This window comes from Octopus bimaculoides, chromosome 2 (assembly GCF_046866305.1).
Source record: "Octopus bimaculoides isolate indiv1 chromosome 2, ASM4686630v1, whole genome shotgun sequence".
In the NCBI taxonomy this organism is placed as follows: domain Eukaryota; kingdom Metazoa; phylum Mollusca; class Cephalopoda; order Octopoda; family Octopodidae; genus Octopus; species Octopus bimaculoides.
The window spans coordinates 91097925-91120978 of record NC_142929.1 but is presented as its reverse complement, the minus strand read 5'-3'; the positions used below and the strand labels follow the sequence as shown (position 1 = coordinate 91120978).

Below are 23054 nucleotides of genomic sequence, written 5' to 3'. Positions count from 1 at the left end.
ACAGATTAGTGTTTTGGTAGCTAATTATAATTAAAAGTAATGGGACTATCACTAGAATATTCTGTGCCTCAGGCCAGCCCAACAGCATGCACCCCTACTCCAGGTTTTGTGTAATGTATTTCTAACAATTATCACCCTCTTTGCACCATCTGAAAAATGCAGTCTGAAAATTATAATCAATTTGTGAACGTGAAATCTATAGCTTTAATGATTATGCAGATCTCTGAGGAAATCCATTATAACAGATTAAATCTGGTAAAGTTTGAAATTTTCCATGCCAAATTATGGAATAGGTTATAACACTACACTACCATCTTATTTCATCTGCCCAACACTGCTCCAGTTCTGTATCCTTTTTGATCTTACTTTTCCACTTTGTTATTAAGTTTTCATGTTTTTATCTGGATTAAGAAATTGTGTTTCAGTAGTTCGGAATTTGTGTGAAACCCCTTCCCCTAGATTTTGGTAATGTAGGCCTATTACCTACTCTGTCTAGTACTTAGTGCTTTAATAAAAGAAAAATGTAATAAAATATGATATTCTGAAATGAAATCAATCCAAGTTAGTTAACTATAACAACCAGATGAAACCATATCAGACAGAAATACATAAGATGACATAAAGAGGTGAAGGATTTTAATATGATGCAGATTATAACCAGCAAGCAAAGGTACTAGACATCTGCTGTTCAAATAATTGTTGTTGTTTCACTTTTGGGCAAAACTAATTAAGCATATTTAGGATTAAAATCATTCTAGTAACAAAATGAGAAGATGAGGTCAATCCTGAAACAACGGATATAGAAAAGGTGAATGTGGGACAAAAGAAGTGTACATAATTCAGCATGCCATTCCATTTTTAAAATGGTAAGCTATGATTTGAAGGAATTTGGCTGCTATTTTTAGCATATTATATGATGAAGAAGAGTGGCCTCCTGTTGGTTTTGTGTCCATAAACAGAGTCCCTAAATGTAGGGAAAATGAATATTACAGGACTGATGGAATTAATGCCTTACCAACTCAAGAAAATATATCCTCCACAGCAGAAGTGTTAAGGTCGCACCCCTTGGTGAAGAGGATTAGCCTGCAAGAATTCTGTGGCAGTGCCACATAAAAGCACTCGTTTAGTGCCACACTACAAGCACCCAGCACACTGTAAAGTGGTTGGCATTAGGAAGGCCATACAGCCATAGAAACCAAGCCAAATCAGACTGGAACCTGGTGCTGCTCTCTAGCTTGGAGGCTCTGGTCAAACCATTGACCCATACCAGCAAGGATAATGGACATTAAAGGATGATGATCATCATCATCATCATTATCGTCATCATCATCGTCGTCGTCATCATCGTAGATATAATATTCAGAATTACTGCCGACATGAGACGAATTCACTTTATAAATATTGCATTGTGTTTCTAAGAAAAAAACATTATTTGACTTATGTTAAACTGCCTGACTCACAGCCAAAGTCACTGCTTCTTCATAATGGCATAATTGACAGCTGTAAAGGTATTCAACAATATCTAAATTTACAAAAGCTGGTCTCATCCCAACTATGCTAGCATAGGAAACTAAATGATAGAACAAAATGAAAATGAAAAAATACAACAAAAAGCAAAAGCAGCTTTGCTGATCTTGGAAGAAACAGTGCTATCAGAAATAATAGAATATTCTGTTACTGGAAAAACAATTCCAAACACAGCATTTCGCTTAGTAAGAGAAATAAATAAACAGAAGCTACAAAAGACCAAATAAGAGATGAGAGAAATAAATACTAAGATAAATACATAAAATTAAATAACATAAACACACAAAGACAATTTTAGAAATATTTTTAAATGCTCTTAAATGACACAGAGCAAACTAGTTTAGAATGACAGCAGACCCAAGAAAATGTGTTGTGTCGCCACTTATAAAATTTATATATTACAGAGACATAATCATGCTGGACATTCCATACTAACAAATATATATATATATATATATATATATATATATACACACACACAAACGCACACACCTACACATATGTATATAATACCGAGATGAGATCCAGAGATTCTCAATATAGAAAACACTTAGCACTCAAATGATTCAAACTTAGGCTCCAGTGTCTTTACAAAGGACGAATTCCACAGAGTAAAGAGTGATTATAAGAGGAATCCAGGCGAGAAGATATGGAGGCAATTATGCAAATAAACAAAATTAAATATAACAATTTGGGCTTGATATACAAAATATGCAAATTACATGTATTCATAGTTTGAAAATCGTCAGTCTTTGCTTTCTTTTTGTATACACATATATTTTGTATATCAAACCCAAATTGTTATATTTAATTTGTTTATTCACATAATTGCCTCCATATGTATATATAGGTGATCATATACATATGTATTTATAGGTGTTTATATACATATGTATATATATGATAGGTCCTATTTTTATGACTATGTGTGCTTGGGCATGTGTGTTTGTGTGTGTGTGTGTGTGTGTGTGTGTGTGTGTGTGTGTGTGTGTGTGTGTCTGCGTGCATGCATGTGTGGGTGTGTCTACTGTCCAGCTATACCACTGGTTTCTGAACAGTAGAATCTCCAATGAAAACATAGTAATGGGGCAGTTGATTTTTTTATCTTCTGATGATCCAAAAATTGATGACAATTTCAATATATATATATTAATTATTATATAATACATTCATTGCAAATATATTGCCATGCTACTGAAACATTTGTAGCATGTATTGAACTGTCCTTATCTGATCATCTTCATATATTATGTATGAATATATAGATTAATCTACACAACCATCAAATGAAGGACAGATTCGTTGGAGATGATTCCCATGCAGCATCTCTGCAATTAACACAACACTTGGTTTCTTGCCAGTTTGTGTTAATTTATCAAGATGTCCGGCAGTAAAGCATCCAATAATGCAGATTTTACAACATGCTTCTGAGAAAAACGACATAAAACATTATTGAATGAATTAGTTAATATTATATTTATGAAATTATACATATGTGTATTTTTATGCATTTAATGAAAATATCTTTTATATATTAATTTAATATAAGAATTATGCATTAACTCTACAGCATCATAGTGGCTCTTGAAGCCTTAGATGCATTCACCCACTCACTTACATATGCATATATGTGTGCATTCATATACATATGTACACACCTATTTATATATGCATGTACATATCTTCATATATCCACACACATACAAATACACATGTATATGTTTATTCACTTATGCATGTATAATGTATACATGTATAACATTGTCCTAGACAGCTGCAGGATATTAATATTGATATTCTACTTATTGGATTTATATAATTCTTGTAGTACTTATATACCTTCTTGCCATATGTGCTCAAGTTAAGCCTATGAATGATATGTTGACGGATTATCTTTTGATAATCCCTCAACATGAACAGATAAATTTTAATTCATAATGACATATTCCCAGACAGTTGCACACAAGCACACAATTCGGAATAACTAAGGAGTGTGATTTTATTTCAAAGTCAGGAAAGATTTTTCTTAGTGTCTGTTTATGGACAGTTGTGCACCACTCCTGTGTTTGATGGAATTTAGCTGCTTATTTTAGCACTGAGTAAAAGTGGAAACAAGAGTAACCAATGGAGAGAGAATGAGTGAGGAGCAAGTATAGGAGAAGGGAAGTTGGCCTATTAAACTATTTGCACAGATGCATAACATGTAAATGCCAGACATGAAATGCATAATATGTAAATGCCAGACATATAAATAACAGAATGCATAAATAATTACTCCAGTGATGATCATGTTAATTATAATAATGATAAAGAATCATTAAATTTCAATGAAAATGTTAACAGTGAAGATGATGGTTGTTGAGGATGATGACTATTATGATAATGAAGTAGGAAATGATTAAGATTCTGATAGCAATCGTTAATGATGTTGTTCAATCCGAGCTCAGTTCTGATACAGAAAAGATATTTTGCAATCAATAAGGTATTCCTAGATAGATTGTCTGAAGAAAAGATGAGGTGGCCACAACCAGAATGCCTTTGACCTCAAATCTGCTCAGTCAGGGCTGACCAGGGCTGAACAACAAGAATACATGTATGATTCTGTGGTAAACAAGTTTGTTTTGTAAATATGTAGCTTCAGGTTCAATTCACTGTACGGTATCTTAAGTAAGTGTCCTTCACTATAACCTCAGTTGACCACTCCTGGTCACTGAAATTTGGTACTTAGAAACTGTATGCAGGACTCAGTAGGGACCAGTATTATTTCTAGGTTGCAGACTTCACTTGTTGCCCCATTAAACACCACTATAGGTACATTGGTGTTTGATTGTGGTGGTGGTGGTGGTGGTGGTGTGATGTGAAGGAACATGGCTCAGTGGTTAGAGCGTTGAGCTTATGATTGCGAGGTTGTGAGTTCGATTCCCAGATCGAGCTGCATGTTGTGTTCTTGAGCAAGACACTTTATTTCACATTACTCCAGTTCACTCAGCTGTAGAAATGAGTTGCGATGTCACTGGTGCCAAGCTGTATCGGCCTTTGTCTTTCCCTTGGATAACATCAATGGCGTGGGGAGAGGAGGCTGATATGCATGGGAAATTTCTGGTCTTCCATAAAAACAACCTTAGGTTGTACATTCACCAACAAGGCAACTTTCCAATCAGAGACTTATAACCTGGAGGGAAACCTCATAGGTGCACCCATGGTCATTCGTGACTGATGGAGTTGAGTTCTAAAGGTAGTGGTGATGATGATGATAGGAATGAAAATGACAATGGAACTGATGATGATTGTCATACTCCCTATATTTATCATCACTCTCGTTATCATCATATTAGTGATGAATTAGATGCCAATATTAAAAATGATGACAATTGTAACGATGATGATGATGATGATGTTGATGATGATAATGATGACTATGACAATGATGCTGATGTAGCAGAAGAGAACGATGTCCATTTTCTTAAATCTTTGTTATTTTTTCCAAATGTGAAGAGTCATAAATATTTCTTCTCCAGAATCATGTGTTCTTTACAATAGTGGCATTATCAATAATGGATAGTTCCTTATAATAGTCAATATAATGACGAGAGAAGTATATATGTGCATGAGTGTATGATTGTATATACTAAACTATTTACTTGATGAATGAATATGTGTTTCATATATATGTGTGTATATATGTATATATATATATTCATGTAAAGAAGCACATACATGAATATATATATACATATATATATATATATATATATATATATATATATTCATGTAAAGAAGCACATACATGAATATATATATATATATATATATATATATATACACACACATATACATACATACATACATACATATATATATGTATGTAGTTCAGTATGAAAAAACCTTTATCGGTAAAACCATTTATAATCATAAATATACAGGGATTAGCTTGAGTTGCTTCTCCAACATACTGAAAATTTAGAAATAGCAGTCAAAGAACTACTGATTCCAAACTACAAATTTTTTCTCTAACAGATGGCGATATTTATGGCACAGACAGAACAAAAAAACAGAAGAGAAAAGCAAAAACAAACCTGCCTTTAGTTAATTGGGTACGACGTTTCACGGTTAAGGATATGAAGTTACCCTATTCCGATCTTTAGCCTCAATATTCTAATAAATTTGAAAGTGTCTAATGAAACTCACGTGAATTTTGACCATATATATATATATATATATATATATATATATATATATATATAGAGAGAGAGAGAGAGAGAGAGAGAGAGAGAGAGAGAGAGAAAGAGAGAAAGAGAGAGAGAGATTTGTATATACATATATATATAGTATATGTATATATTTGTGTATGTGTGTTTATGCAAGTATATGTGTGTGTGTATAGGTGCAGTCTCGACTGTTTTGTTAGAAATTTGCTTCCCAACTGTGCAGTTCAGTGCCACTGTGTGGTACCTTGGGCAAATGTCTTCTACTGGAGCCTCAAAAAACCAAAGCCTTATGAGTGGATTTAATAGACAAAATCTGATTGCATGTAGCTGGATATATATATATATATATATATATATATATATATATATATATATATATGTATATATATCCAGCTACATGCAATCAGTTTTTGTCTATTAAATCCACTCAGTCTGTTAAAGTCTGTCATACCGGCCATGACGAAGGGAAATAGCCCTGAAACTCGAGTCGCCTTTATATATTTATATATATTTTTATATATATACATTTATATATTTGATCCTTTATATTGAACACTCAATATTTCATCTACATTCAATACTTTCTTTCATGGTGCCATCCATTTTTATTTTATTTTATTTTATATTGTATATAATATTATATATTGTATATTCCATATTCTATACCCCACATTAGTTCTGCAGGAATATAAATAAAACATAAAAAACAGACAGTGTTGGAACTCTTTTAAACAAAATAATATATTCCTCTATACACAATCATACAAACAAACCACCTTTTTTGTATTTATTTTTACTCGCATATATATATATATATATATATATGCATATATACATAGGTATATGTACATACTTACATCTATACGTATATATTTATATGCATATGTGGGCACAGGATGTCATGAAATGTGTACAACATTATGCAATTTTCCATGCTCATCAGGCATTATTTAAAACAGAATTAAATGAAAACTTGTGAAGCTATTCATTGATCACTAAGCCAATTGGTATGCCTTGATTCTTTATGAATCCTATATAGCAGTGGTACCCCACAACTACTGTATCCCAGTAGTGGTAGTGATCCAGCATGGCAGCAACTCTCAAGCTGAAACTTGTAAAACTATAAAAGAGTTAACCAAATATATATATATATATATATATATATATATATATATATATATATATATATATATATATATATATATATATATATATCTTAGGAAATGTGTCCTTCATTGGTTTTGGCAGCTTATCAGTACAGTATTTCAGTTGTTTGAATAAATAAACAACTTACTTAATAAATAAGTGTAATGTAGCTGAGTTTTCCATAGACTCTGAACTTTACATAAAAGTCTTGTTTAGAATCAAGATGGCAAAATGTGTGCCAAATATGGCCAAATATGAATTACAGTTACTGCTCTTTCAAATTTCCATGTAGTTTGTGTCTTCCCAATTTCATTTATAGAATTGAGTTGACTTGAAACTATGGTAAAAACACTTAGCATGCATGGAAATCAAAAATTGTAACATATATGACTGCAAAAATATATATATGAGCACAAATGTGGCTGTCCCAACATCATCATTTTATCACAAAAGAACTGTATCTCAGTGACAGATTTCCTCTTCCGAGAACAACTACTTCAGCCCCAAACTATTAACCTATAAAACTCATAATGGAGTATTGCTCCCAGGTCTGGGATGGTGCTGCTGCTACACACAGAGATACACTTCTCATGACACATTAGCACATATATCCCATGACACACCAAGGTACACCCAATAACATCAATAAACAACCCCTCAGCATACCATGATATATCCCATGTTATACCAACATATGCACCATGACACATAAACATATATCTGACATCACACTAACATACATCCCACCAACATACATTCCATGTCACACCAACAGACATCCCATGCCTATTAACATATATTCCATTATACACTAACCTCATCCATATTGTTGAATCTTCATTTGAGCAAGAAATGAGCCATGACATGGGAAGGGTAGTAATATGATCTGGATTGTAGGTAGGGTGAGGCAGCACTTCCAGCCCCTTCAAGTTCCTCAGATTTTCACTTGGTCACATTGGCAATGTATGTTGGGGCATAGTCATGCCGTTGGAGTATGTGTCTTTGACTGATGTGGGTAGTGGGCTTTCAAAGTGTCATGTACTTACTGTAGTTGTTGAGCATAAAAGTTCACATTTACAGCAAGACTATCTGGGACAAGCTCAAAGTGCAACATCTCTTTGAGATTTCATCAAACACACAACATGACCACCTGTTCAAACCACCATTGTTTGACAACAGATTCTGAGGCCTATCCAGAACAATGCTACTGGTTTCTCTTATAAGAATTACGAAAATAGGTCCATTTTTCATCCCTAGAAACAGGCATCTAGAGGATTCGCCAGCAGTTGTTTGCAAATTGGTCAGTTTACGAAGAACTTCTTAATAGTGTCTGTTCAAAAGGCCAATCTTATGGAGGTGTGGAGTGATGGTGCCTTATGAAGGACCATGTTGCCAGCAATGTATGAATGTTTATGCTTGATTGTTGTTCTATAACAAAAGGTGATCCTGACCTTGGTTTGTCTTCAAGGATGGTGTCACCTTCCTAGAAATGACTGAACGAGTTTTGTGCCACATGTTCATTCACACTTCCTGGGCCTTCCATATCATTAATTTCTTTTGCTGCTCAGTCCTATTTTTCGCAGATAGCGTAAAGAGGCTCTAACTGCAATTTTTTGACCTGTCATTATCAGAGCTATAAAATAAAGAATAAAAAATTAATGTTTATATGTTATATATGAAAATAAAGAATAAACAATTCGGCAATGATTGGACAACAAACTGTATCAAATTACTGATATAACATAGAGATACAAGTTTCCAAAAACCATCAGTGATAAACAAAAAAAGCACTTTTGACTCAACCTGGTATATCCCCTGAACACTTCGACATACTTCCCATCACACACCATCATATGTCCTATGGTACATGAAAATACACTCCGTCTAGTGTTATTACTTCAACTTCCAGCTTTTGTGTACTTAACTGTACATTAGTTAGACTACAGTAGAATCTACAGAGCTATAAAAATTCAAATGTAAACATGACCGTTTAGTTTGCAACTTCATGAACATGATTTACTATAATTCTGACAGCAAATTATAACCTATCTGGATATTCTAAGTTAAGATGCAACTCAGGTAAAACTCAAATCAATCCCTGACTGTAGATTAACATATAATTAGATTTGTAGTTCTGTGATTAAATTTTCACAAAATTGCCCAAAGTCTTTGACAGAAAATTACCCAGTTTATAATCCTATGATTAGCCTCTGCCAAAATTGTCTTCAAAACTTTTAATTTTCCTGAAGAAGGGAAGAAGGTGTAACTAAGAATTTAAATGCCTCTGAAAAGAAATTCATTAATGATGCTACAGTAACTAAGATCTATTACAGCACAGAATATCTAGAGATATTTTAGAAATTTTTTAATGCCAGCAAACTCAAGGTGGTTTTATAAAAACTTACCTCAGAATAAATTACAGTTGCTTTACAATCATTGTACATGCTACATTGAAATAGGATATAACTGTTGTCTATATTTAGATAGCTTCACTATGGTAAAGCATAATCCATCAGGAAAACACAGTGTAGTCTGATTTCAGAAACTGAACTCCTTATATTAGAGCTTATACATCAGCAGTTTCCATCCTAAGGGTTGAGCACCCAAAATAAATTGCAATATAATTCTGAAAGGGTTGAAAAAACAAAACTTTTAGTTTTGAAATATAAAATGTTTGTGAATATGTTATACATAAAGCTATAGACATAATGGCCACAACTCAACATTTATTGCAAATAAAAACTGAGGAATATTTCCCGAAGAAAAATATTGAATGTTAATTTTATGAAATTTTTAGAAAATGCTTTTGTTTAGAATATTAATAAAAGGGTCATACAGAAGATTTATCGATTTGTCAAAATATGTCACAATGACAAATAGATGTTAAATATTCCTTCTCTTATTTGTTTCTTATTATATCATTAAATTTGCATTATATCCCTCAAAGCTTATTGCATTGCATTTTCATGGATTCAGTTTGAATTTTATTGCAAGAATCTTAATGTAAAACCACATTTTTGAATCTGATATTACTTACATTGTTGTACTTTCAGAGGACATACTGACATGAAGCACATACACATGCTATGGTACACTAGTTTTGATTTTAATTTTTAATTAATTTGTAGTAAGTTTTTCATAACACTGCTATGACCTTTTCAAGGATTCCAAATTTTAGATAATTGGAAATGTTACAATAGTGTGAAGGAAAATTTATGTTAAATTACCAAACAATAAAACTTTAACTGAAGTAAATCAGAATATGTGTTTATTGGCAAAATGACATTCTTAAAGTGCAACAATATTCAAGAGTATATTATATTTTATTAAAAGTAGATGGACGTTCCAAGTGGCAAAATTTGTATTCAAAATAAGAACTATCTATTTACTGGTAAATGTTTATTATTGTTTGACACAGAATCAAACCTGATCAAACAAACCTAACATGAATGATTTTCTAGCTATTACTAGCCATCATTTTTTTGACATTACATAAAATAATTAAAACTGCATTATCTAACATGTCCTTGCACTTTTGACACAGAAAGTTTGATTTGATGAAGGTTTGATTTGATGAAAGGAGGCACAATGGCCCAGTGGTAAGGGTAGTGGACTCGCAGTCATAGGATCATGGTTTTGATTCCCAGACCGGGTGTTGTGAGTGTTTATTGAGCAAAAACACCTAAAAGCTCCACGAGGCTCCAGCAGGGGATGGTGGTGAACCCTGCTGTACTCTTTCACCACAACTTTCTCTCACTCTTACTTCCTGTTTCTGTTGTGCCTGTAATTCAAAGGGTCAGCCTTGTCACACTGTGTCATGCTGAATCTCCCTGAGAACTACGTTAAGGGTACACGTGTCTGTGGAGTGCTCAGCCACTTGCACATTAATTTCACAAGCAGGCTGTTCCGTTGATCGGATCAACTGGAACCCTAGACGTCGTAAGCAACAGAGTGCCAACAACAACGATTTGATGAAAGTTTGATTTGATGATACACAAAGGAGTGTTAACTAAACACTGATGTGCACAATTAGAAAAGTGAGTACAATTTTAGTTGTTAGAGTTTCAGAAGAGAAAGAAAATACTAGCACAGTACATTCACAACATCTGAAACTTAAATACTTTTATTGGTTTGCTGTGAAGTAAGGGGTGGTGATTATTGCCCCTGCAAGCCTCTTGAGAATGGTTAAAGTTCTTGTTAAATAGTTGCTGGTAAACAATGACAAGAGAAACATATGCAGGAACAGAATTCCAGGAAGATGACTTTATGAAGAGATAGAAATGGGAGTAGTTATTAGTACACAGTCAGGGAGCAGATACAATATAGAGAGACAAGTGACATGGGAGTGATTGAGTGAAGGTGGTCCGAGAGTTGAGGAACAGAAGCCACTATAGTAGCAATAATTAAGGAGGAGAGAGGAAATAGCATGACTGTGTGCCAGAAGTTAGATTGTGTTGCTGAGTGATTTCATAAGATCAAGCAAAAGATTATTTTCTTTGAAAACAGTCAATGATGCCTCTGACTGTAGCAGTAATGTTGTCTTATGTGTAGTTTTGGTAGTCTTATATGTACATGCTCGTGGGTTTCACCAAAACTTTGTAAGAAATAGTTTGAGGGAATTAAATATTTTCTGACCCTGGAGAAGAGAACCAGCCTTTTTGATCTATTGTTTGCTATGTTGAATATGTGCATTCAGTAGTAGAAATACTCAGTGGTGTTGAGGCCTTGCATTTGTAGTCAACTTGAGAGTTTTAGTTGTGTGTCATTCATGCTAACTGGGAGTGTGATAATGTTTTCATGTGATTGTCTTTGTACTGTGAGGTGACCTGATTGACATAAACCACCTAAGGAAGTACTTTTAGATTTCTGCGTGGGTACAAAGAGTTAAGGAGGAATGAAGGATGAGATGATATCAAGTAGAATGATGATGTATACAAAAAAGATTGTGGGGGTCACAGCCAAACCATGGGGTGCATTACAATCAATAGAGACCTCCATCACTGCACATTGTGATGGTGTCATCTGACAGGAAGCAACTGATTCCAGAAACAAGAGCTGGTTGGAACCTATAGGTGGTCTGGTTTACCAAGTGACTCAGATGCTAGACATGGGGAATTTGCTGATGTCAAGTATTCAAATATCACAGCACTGTTTTCACCAAATTTCTTCCACTTTTATGATATTACCTATAATTGATTTGCTTTTCATTCTTTAATAGGATAGTTAGAAGAAAAGAGACAATATCCACATTTTCAGATCCTTCCAGACAAGTGTTGAATTGTTTTGTTTCACTGAATACAATTAACTTTTTCTTTGAAGGAATGATGTACCTAATATATTTTCTGGTATTAATGCAAAACATTGCTTTCTTATGAACTTTGTTCAAACAGACTTTTGATAATACAGGATCTCATTTGATTTTCTGAACTCTAATTATTGTCTCATTTGATTTTCTGATCTCTAATTATTGTCTCATTTGATTTTCTGAACTCTAATTATTGTCTCATTTGATTTTCTGAACTCTAATTATTGTCTCATTTGATTTTCTGAACCCTAATTATTGTCTGTTGATTTCATATTCTTTCACATAATCTTCCTCTGTATTTAACATATGCACATTTCTCTTCTAATATTTTGACAGGTATCCAGGTTACTGGGTATAACGCATGAAAAGATCATTTTACTTGACCACAAGAGTAAGGCATTAGTAAAATCAGAATACATCGGTGATTTGCAAGAGTGGTATACTGGAGAAGATCGAGCCCATGGTGGACTAGTACTGGAGTTTCGAGGTGCTAAACCATGGATACTGACAACACCTTCGGTTGAAAATCTGAAGTATGTAGCTGCAGCTCTTTGGGAAGCCATGGATATTGAGGGCCGTTTCCTTACATCTAGTGGTTTACGAAGAAACAGTTTAGATTTTGGTAAGCCTTTTTATTGCTTTGCTTGAAAACAAAATCATATATTTTGTTGTCAGCAAGAAAAGATTAAATGATTCATTTTATCACTCAAAAATGTCATATCAATAATTTTTTTTCATTACTTTCAATGAATATTTATGAATATTTGATATTTCCTTTGTAATAGAAGTTTTTCTTTTTTTACATTAGTTTTTTATGTTAACATGGGTTAGATGAATATATTGTTAAGGCATTGTTCTACAGATGGATGTTAAGGCATTGTTCTACATCTTCAAAAGTGTAAACTAGAGGATGATTTGCGGACAGGGAAATGAGACACCACTAAGTACCTCAGTCATTTTCAAAGAAGGGCAAATGTAAATAACCACACAAACACACACATGGACACAGACACACATAGGTAAACACAAGTATATGCATACACAGGTATATATGATAAATGCAGCATTGGTCAGTCTGGGGTTATAGTAGAAAACACTTGGCCGAGGTACCATGCAGTGTGACTAAGCCTGAAATGATATGGCTTTGTATCAAACTTCTTAACTACAAAGGCAAACCAGTACCTATGTTATTAGTGAATATATATTTTTGTATTGGAAAAACTACATGTGATTAAGAATATCTATCGGTGCAATAACAGTAATGGCTCTGATGTAGAAGTAGTATTCTATGGAGGTTACAACTCAAGCTGTGGTTTAGGCAGGGGTGGATCAGTAACTATTGGAGTATTCCATTCTAGATTTCACTGAAAGACACAGATACAGTGTCTGAAACTGAAACTGGATTGTCATGGTAGGAACACTTTCATTATAGATCTGCTTCCTGAGTGTTGAACTTCGGTTAAGTACAAACAAGCTAATTATAAGGATATCAAAGCCTACCTGTTTTCTTGTTGTTTAACTATTCCACAATCTTATCTTTTTAAAGAAAGAAATTTTCATTTAGACATTTTATTTCAGTTATTTTCTGTAATTCAAAACCTTTCATTAAGAAATGGTAAAATGAAAACATATATTTATTAATTCAATTAAGACAAAAACCAATAATTATATAATTATTGGCTTTTGTCACAAAAGATTTTGGCACCACACTTGCATCTTATATTGATTAATAGTTTTAACATTCACTGGGTTTACTTTTTTTCGGTGTAAATTAAATGATATTGTGATATAGTCCTGATATTGATTTATTCCTTATACATATCAAGTTCAGTTGATTCAATGAAAATGATAATATTAATAGCATAAATGAACATATTTCAAATTGTAATTGAGGCTAGTATGAAGATTTGGTTCAGTGAGAACAAGCAACCACTTCATGGTTGGTACATGCAACTAATTTACAACATCTACATATATGTACACATGTGCCATTTGTGTGTGAATGGATATGCATTTGCAGATATATATATATACATATATATATGTGTGTGTGTGTGTGTATGTACACATACACACACATCCAAGAGCAGAATATATCTGGAAATTCGATTAAAATTTTTATCATAACATCATAAATTACATAGTCTTTACACATGTTTCACTAGAATGTACTAGTATGTCAGGCCATCTGATTTGAAATAGCAACTTTTCGATATTTACACACACACACATACACACAAACACACACACACACACACACACACACACACACACACACACACACACACACACATAGTTAGCTGTGGGCATGGCTTTGTAGTTAAAAACTTATTTTAATAATCCCAAAAGGATGAAAGGCAAGGTCAATCTTGGTGGACCATAAACACAAACGAATTGCCACAAAGCATTTTGCTCAGCATGCTAGCAATTTTGTCAGCTCACCACCATTTTGTAGTCTTATATAGATCGTGGGTTATTTGTGTAATATTTGTGAGTTTTATGTAGCTGTTAGAGTGTGGCTTGTGTGCACAGGAGTTGCCAAAGGAAAAGAAGGGATTTGGATGACTACTTTAAAGATGTTCTCCGTGAGTCCAATAGTGGATTCTGTTAAACTGTATACACTGGAAAAGTCTTTTCTGTGTATCATTTCTTTCTTAAAGCATTTTCTGTTAAAACGATGACTGAAAGCATAAATCTTGTGGGGGTGTTACTTAAGTTAAACTTTTTTGTTGTGGTCAAAGATTTATGAATCAAGATTAGGTAGACAGTTATAACTTACTTTAACAGTACTACAATTAAATACTTTAGAACATCTATGTATTTGTGAGAAGTGAATGTTGACTAGGGTGAAGAAACATCAAGCTATGTTTGTAGTTATGCTCATTTTATATGATCAATTGAACCACAAATCCTTTATACTTGTGTCTTCTAGATATAGTTGGGTGAATTCAATATAGATGATACACTCATTGAAGTCAGACCTTGCTAGTGTGTTAGGTATTGTAGTGTAGGGTAGCTTTATCTGAATATAAGCTAGAAATGTTTGCTTATACTTTTTGGTGACCTGTTTAATAACATAAAATAAGTAGTTGGAGCCTCTATTTATGAAGGTGATTTCTTCATTTAGTTTATAGGAGATGATAATAATTATAATATTATAGTCCATGGGGATGTCTAAGCAAGTAACTGTTCCAAGATTAGAGTGGATAGTGATTTTTAGATTAGATATTTTTCTTAATATGATCCATATTATGTCCATTTTGGTTAGAAACTACTTTGACAACTCCACTGTTCCAATATAATCATACATTGACCTCTTTTACTTCATTGCTTAGCTTATATAGGATAGTTAGCCCAATTAGATCCACAGTTTCATTTCTGATATAGGTTTCTTTTGCAATATTAGAGTTCATCACCTTTCTTTTACACCCAGTTAAAATTACTAGAAATAACAATACTTTTCTTGCATTCTTAAGCCTTGCAAGCAGATTTGATAGACAGAAATAGTGAGAAGCCATCATGCATGCATGTGTGTGCATGCATGTGTGTGCATATGTGTGTGTGCAGTGACATTTATTCACTATTAACATGCATTATCAAGACAAGTCTCCTTGTCTTGACAGGGCATGTTAATTGCAAATCCAAGTCACCTTCAAAGACACTGTCTCAGTAGTTTGCTATTTTCTGTGAAATCATACCTGATTATTGTACTGTTCATGTTCAAAGGACTAGGTGAAATATTGTGTTACTAGGAAATAGGTAGGATTGGTGATAACAAATTTCGTTTGACCCATACTGGTATGAAAAAGTAGACATTAGAATGATACTAATGATGAGACACACACACACACACGAGTAATTAAGAAGTTTGCTTTGCAATTATAATGAGTCTTTGATTCTACTTCGTAGCTTCTTGAACAAAAACCCCTTAACCATGTCCATTTGGTTTATCTACCACCACCCCTACACACACCTATCTTCCTCAGAGCTTGTTCATTGTAAACCAGGTCATAAAATTAATATTCTCGGAGACACTAAGTTCTAAATTCAAAAGTTCAATAGAACAGAAGTGCCTATGAGCAGATGTTTCACGATCCTTTACATGAATGCTAAATTCCTTACTGAACCTTGCTCTATTTTTCTTAGAATACACCAAACCACAGATCCTGGAGACCAGTTGTAGATCCTTTTCAGATAAACACATTGCAAAGTAAAACTGAATATTCTATCTTTTAAAACAAGACAAGCTGCCTAATCCGGGAACATGAGCTTAACACCTTCATAATGATCATTATCATCATCATCATCATTTAACATCTGTCGTCATGCTGGCATGGGTTGGGCAGTTTGACCATGGCTGGCAAGCCGGAAGGCTGCACCAGACTCCAGTCTGATTTGGCATGGTTTCTATGGCTGGATGCCCTTCCTAACGCCAACCACTCCAAAAGTGTAATGTGTGCGTTTACATGCCACCAGCACGGGTGCTATTTGCATGACACTGGTATCTGCCATGACTTTGATCTTACTCAGCTTGATGGGTCTTCTTCTCAAGTACAATATAATGCCGAATATCTTGGTCATTGCCTCTGCGAGACCCAATGCTCAAAAGGTGCTTTTCACATGCCAGTTACATGACACCAGCATCAGCCATGCCTATGATTTCACTTGGATTGACAGGTCTCTTTAAGTACAGCATATTGCCAAAGTCATTGCCTCTGTGAGGTCCAAAGTTCAAATATCATGCTTCACCACCTCATCCCATGTCTTCCTGGATCTACCTCTACCACAGGTTCCCTCCACAGTTATAGTTTGGCACTTCCTTACACAGCTGTCCTTGTCCATTCACGTCACATGACCATACCAGCCCAGTTGTCTCTCTTGCACATCATATCTCATGCCTCTTATGCCTAACTTTTCTCTCAAGATGCTTACACTCTGTCGAACATGCACACTGACATTGCACATCCATTAAAGCATACTGACTTCATTCCTTTCAATCCTACACATGTCCTCGGCTGTTACAGCCCATGTTTCCCTGCCATGTAGCATAGCTGTTCCCATACAGGCATCATACAATTTTCCTTTCACTCTGACAGTTGCCAGCAGAGGTAGGAGCTCTCTGAACTTTGTCCAGCCTAATCTTATTCTCACAGCTACATTCTCACAGCATCCACCGACACTACTAACTTGGTCACCTAGATAACAGAAGCTATCTATTACCTCTAGCTTACCTCACCGGCAGTTGATGGAGTCTATATTCTGTATATTTTCGGTGTTCATTGTACTTGTGCATCTTCCACATACAAAAGCTATTTTCCCTATTAACCTTCCTCTGATATTATTGCACCTTTTATGTATCCAAAGCTTAAACCGGGTGCATCGTATGGAGTTTCTACTTATGCCTTTTCTACAGATTGAGCAGGGCCATCTACCTGAAGGGATTTGTGATTTGTTTACCTTCCTACTTACTAAGACTTTTGGTGTTTGCTAGGTTAACTCTAAGGCCCTTCAATTCTAGACCTTGCTTCCATACCTGGAACTTCTTCTCTAGTTCTGGTAATGATTCAGCTATAAGAGTAAGGTCATCAGCATAGAGGAGCTTCCAAGGGCAGCCTGTATTAAATTCCTCTGTTATTACCTGGAGGACTATGATGAATAAGAGGGGACTGAGAACCGATCCTTGGTGAACCCCTATTTGTACCCTGAAATCTTTGCTGAACTCATTGCAAACCCTCACCTTACTAGTAGCGTCCCTGTACAGGGATTGTACAGCTCTCACCAACCACTCATCTATCTTTAATTTTTACATTGACTGCCAGGTAAGGGATCAGGGGACTCTGTCAAAGGCTTTCTCCAAGTCAACGAAAGCCAGGTACAGAAGTAAGTTTATCTTTGACTAGGTATTTCTCTTGAAGCTGCCTTACCGGAAATATAGCTTCAGTGATGCTTCTCCCTGGCACAAAACCAAACTGCATCTCATGTAGACTAATTCTCTCCCTAATTAGTTGGGCTGTGACCCTCTCTGTAACTTTCATCACCTGATCCAACAATTTGATACCTCTGTAATTATTTCTAAGGCATCACCTTTACCTTTGTAGCAGTTGACTATGGTGCTGCTACACCAATCATTGGGTATGACGCCTTTGTAAACCACCTGATAACCCACACCACCAAATATTTTAAGCATCTCGAGTGGTAATTCCTGATGGACCAGGAGCTTTCCCTGACTTTATATCCTTAATTACTTTATCTACCAAGGTACTGTCAATTCAGGTAGCTGGTCCTGCAATTGGGTCAACATTTGGCAGACTCACCTCCTCCCATTCATTTTCCACATTCAGCAGTCTTTCATAATGGCATCTCCAAGCTTCTTTCTTTGCAGAATCATTAAATGCAAGTGCACCATCATCCATGCAGACACATTTTTCTCCTGTGACATCACAATTTTCTCTTACACACTATCTTATTTCTTCATTGCCCACAAGGGGCTAAACATAGAGGGGACAAACAAGGACGACAGACAAAGGGATTAAGTCCATTACATCGACCCCAGTGCATAACTGGTACTTAATTTATCGACCCTGAAAGGATGAAAGGCAAAGTCGACCTTGGCGGAATTTGAACTCAGAACATAGCGGCAGACGAAATACCACTAAGCATTTCGCCCGGTCTGTGGTACTCAGTAAGCTGTTCCACAGGAATTTCCAGTTGCTTTCTATGTCACAAGTCTGTAGCTCCTCCTCCCTCTCATCAAATTTCTCAATTAGGATGTCCTTAAATACCTGGTCATCAGCAGGAATTTGTCCTCCTTTATTTTGGATCAGTTTTACAACCCCAGACTTCAATTTTTTCTTATTTGATTGTTTAGACACATTGCCTTGTGAGGGCACATGACCTAGAGGATTAAGGTATTGTTTTGTGAGCACAAGGTTGTAAGTTTGATTCCAGCAGATTGTATCTTTGAGCAAGGCACTTCATTTTATGTTACTCTGGTCTACTCAACAAAAACAAGAGTAATATCCAAGTACAGGGGGTAGCCCTTTCTCTCTCTCTCTCTCTCCCCAACTATCACATCTTCACATTCTGTTGGATCAAGGCTGGGAAGATTGAGAAGCTGTTTATGCCAACTTATGATGACATAAACACCTAAAGCAATTAATGAAAGCATGATACTGCTACCAAGTCATGCTCTCTTGCAAGTGAGAGCTATGCCTGTGTACTTCAAAATGAAGGAAGGTAACTGAATCCATTATCCTTGCAGACTCTGTGATGCTAATAATCATTGGATAATCTTATCCAAACAAGCCTTATATTATATTAGCAAAGTTATTGTTAAAATATTTAATATAAGAAATATTAAAAAATTCAATTAGAAATAATTCTGTGATGAGGAAAAATTCAATATCTATCATTCTTATTGACTAATACTAATTTAGCTCTTTTGTCAAGTATGGTAAACAACTCCTGACCTGTTTTGGTCTTATTTGACCTCCTCAGCAAAGTGATATGTAGGTATTATGTAGGTAAAAATAAAATAGGGCGCACTTGTTGGCATAAGAAAATTCAAATGTTCCAGAAATAAAATTAATCTTAGACTCAATCTGCATAAGACAATAGTTAAGTTACAGAGGGGGAGTGCTAAGCAGTGATAAGTAAAATTGTAATGTTATTATCAGTCCGAATATACTTGAGGTAAATTCAAACTGGAGAACAAGCTACTCACTGTGTTTTGTCACAGAAAATATATCCATTTGTTGACAAATGGTGTGATATATTTACTGTGACAAAATGCAGTGAGTAGCTTGTTCTCCAGTTTGAATGTGCCTCAAGCATATTGGACTGATAATAACATTACAATAGTTAAGTTAGTGTTGAAACATTTATCACAAAGGGCATTAAAAAAAATAATTGTAAAAATGGTATTAATAATGGACAAGAATCATTTTAGATGTAAAAATAAAGTCATCTGTAAGAGGTGATTTAGTCTTTTTTGGAACTCAGGCATGTCTTTAGCCTCATATTAAGACCCCCATAGCTGATATTTGCAAGCAGGTATGACCTGGTAGTATGCACAATGCTTTTGCTAATTATTATAGGTGCCTTGAAACAACACTTTGTTATCCTTTGTGTACACGCCCCAAAATGTTTATGATTCCTATTGGTCGGTTTTAAAAAGAAAATTTCTACATTGTATTGTTCCCTCTGTGTTCGACCCTGCATGGCTTAATAAAGAAATCTGTCTTCGGTGCATTTGTATTCATAAGCAGACACAGATAACCTCTTGATCTTCCCTCCCGTTAATCCATCAGAACTTAAGTGACAGCAGAAAAAGACAACGCGGCACCGGTACAAGGCATAAGCACATTTTCAACTGAGTAGACTGGATCAATGTGAAATGAAGCTCCTTATTCAAAGATAAAATATACTACCTGATCCATGTGTTGGATGGCTTCACAAAATTCAATAGGCCCAAGAACTGCATCATACTTCAGTGTCTGCTTCAGTGTGGTTTCAACAGCTTGGATCTTCACCTAATACCAACCACTTTACAGTGTGTACTGGGAGCTTTTTTCATGTCACCAACACTAATGAGGTCATTACACAGTTTGCAAGACTATGAATCCCAGAGGTTGGGGAAAATGTATGCTAGGAGATGAGAGATGCAAGGTGGGCAAAAGTATGAGAGAAGGGGACTGAGCAGAATGGGTTTCTTGCTGTACAGTAGTTCATAATTATTTTTAAAAGTTATTGCCTGAGAGAAGAGGTGATAAATGGAAGAATTGGCATAAAGCACTTCACAGAATGTCATATGGCAGTAATCAGCTGTGATTTCCCCAAATTTTATGTCTTATTCCTATGTTATTAATCATTGTTATTCGATGCCAATGTAGTGAGGAATTGAAGATGTTTGAAGTTGGTTAGCTTGCACAACCAATTACAAGAAAGTGATAGAGGAACACAAATGAAATGATGATGATGATGATGATGATGAGAATGATGGTGGGTGATGATGATAGTGATGAGGATGATGATATAGAAGGAGGATCCTAATTGAATTGATCATGTTCAGGATACTAATCATCAGAATTACTTTGAACAGCAATGATAATGTTACCAAGGATGATGATGATACTAATGGGATACTACTATTGATGATGATGATGATGATGATGATGATCGTGATGATAACAGGAATGAAGGAGGATGATATCAGTGACTGAGATTTGAAAAATATTATTAGGAATGGTTTCTATTTGCAAAACAAACAAATGAATAAATAAATAACCCCAAAGATCTCATATACAAACATGTATATATATATATATATATATATATATATATATATATATATATATATCATACCAATGATAAGGTATTTGTTTGTACCAATAACAACAGACAATGCAATAAACCTGATTACATTTCATGCTTCAAGAATCTCTAAAAATCCTTTAAGGATAACAATTGTTATTGAAACATGGTGTTTATTGCCCCCTCTTCTTTGTTCTTCTTCCTTCTTGTATTTCTTCTTATTTAGCTTACATTATTTCTGTCACAACAACTAACTTTCATTTCATTCTCTTCCACAGATTATAGCCGGCGGCACTTTGTGATGCAATCAGATATAGGAACAAATTATATATATACTGAAGAACTTCTATTAATCCAAAAAATTCTTCATTTTCCTGAAGAAGTAGCTTTATCGTTAACAGAGACGGAATATGAGTTATTCAATCGAATACCTCCTGCACAATACATACGTCAAGTTAGTCTTGACCTTATCAGACCAATAACAAATAAAAAACAAGTATCAGTTGAGAATCTTCTTCAAAGATTTGGAGAGGTAAGTCTAACATGGAATACACATTTCCAATTTGAAAATAGGAAACTAGATTTTTATTGAGTCATTTTTTTATTGATTTTCTATGTTGGCTTGTTTGTCATTGTTATTGCTGTATTTTTTTAAACTAAACCAGGATATCCTTTGGGTGGCAAGCATACCATGCCACTTGGTTTAATATCAATAGTTATTTGGACAACTTTGGCAGATATTAGTCTGTTTGAAGCATTTTAGTGCACACATTGACCTACTGATGTTCAATCTGGACATTGGTTTCATCAGGCTCACCAGTCTGAAGCAATAGACACAATCTCTTCACTGAATAGAAATACATATCTTGTTGTTTGCAAATAGAGTGATTATTTTAGTCCTTTCATAATGACATCATATCATCAGCAAGAATCTAAATCAAATATGTGAACAGGTGCAGGAGTGGCTGTGTGGTAAGTAGCTTGCTTACCAACCACATGGTTCCGAGTTCAATCCCACTGCATGGCACCTTGGGCAAGTGTCTTCTACTATAACCTCGGGCCGACCAAAGCCTTGTGAGTGAATTTGGTAGACGGAAACTGAAAGAAGCCCATCGTATATATGTATATATATATATATGTATCTAGGTGTGTGTATATGTTTGTGTGTCTGTGTTTGTCCCCCCCCCCCCCAGCATCGCTTGACAACCATTGGTGGTGTGTTTACATCCCCGTAACTTAGCAGTTCGGCAAAAGAGACTGATAGAATAAGTACTAGGCTTCCAAAGAATAAGTCCTGGGGTCGATTTGCTCGATTAAAAGGCGGTGCTCCAGCATGGCCGCAGTCAAATGACTGAAACAAGTAAAAGAGTAAAGGAGAGTAAGAGTAATGAAATACTCCTCAATTTTGTAGTGCTGTTAATGATGCTTTACTGTCTACTATTTACTCGCAGCTAAATGAAGAGAACTATTAGGAGCTAGCAGGATTGTAAAAATCTTTTTGGAATATTAAGAATGAATTGGACTGTTAAGAGGTGACTGAACTAATAAGAATTAAT

The 23054-nt window shown here is 34.9% G+C and overlaps 1 protein-coding gene across 7 annotated transcripts in view; it reads left to right on the top strand.

Moving 5' to 3' along the window:
* LOC106874430 (1-phosphatidylinositol 4,5-bisphosphate phosphodiesterase epsilon-1) overlaps positions 1 to 23054 on the top strand; it is a 1217386-nt gene that overhangs the window by 881398 nt on the left and 312934 nt on the right. For all 7 annotated transcript variants that reach the window (XM_089347149.1, XM_052978429.2, XM_052978428.2 and 4 more), the window contains 2 exons: positions 12523 to 12808; positions 21777 to 22030. In XM_089347149.1, the coding sequence (XP_089203275.1) occupies positions 12523 to 12808; positions 21777 to 22030 (540 nt within the window). The remainder of the gene's footprint in view (positions 1 to 12522; positions 12809 to 21776; positions 22031 to 23054) is intronic.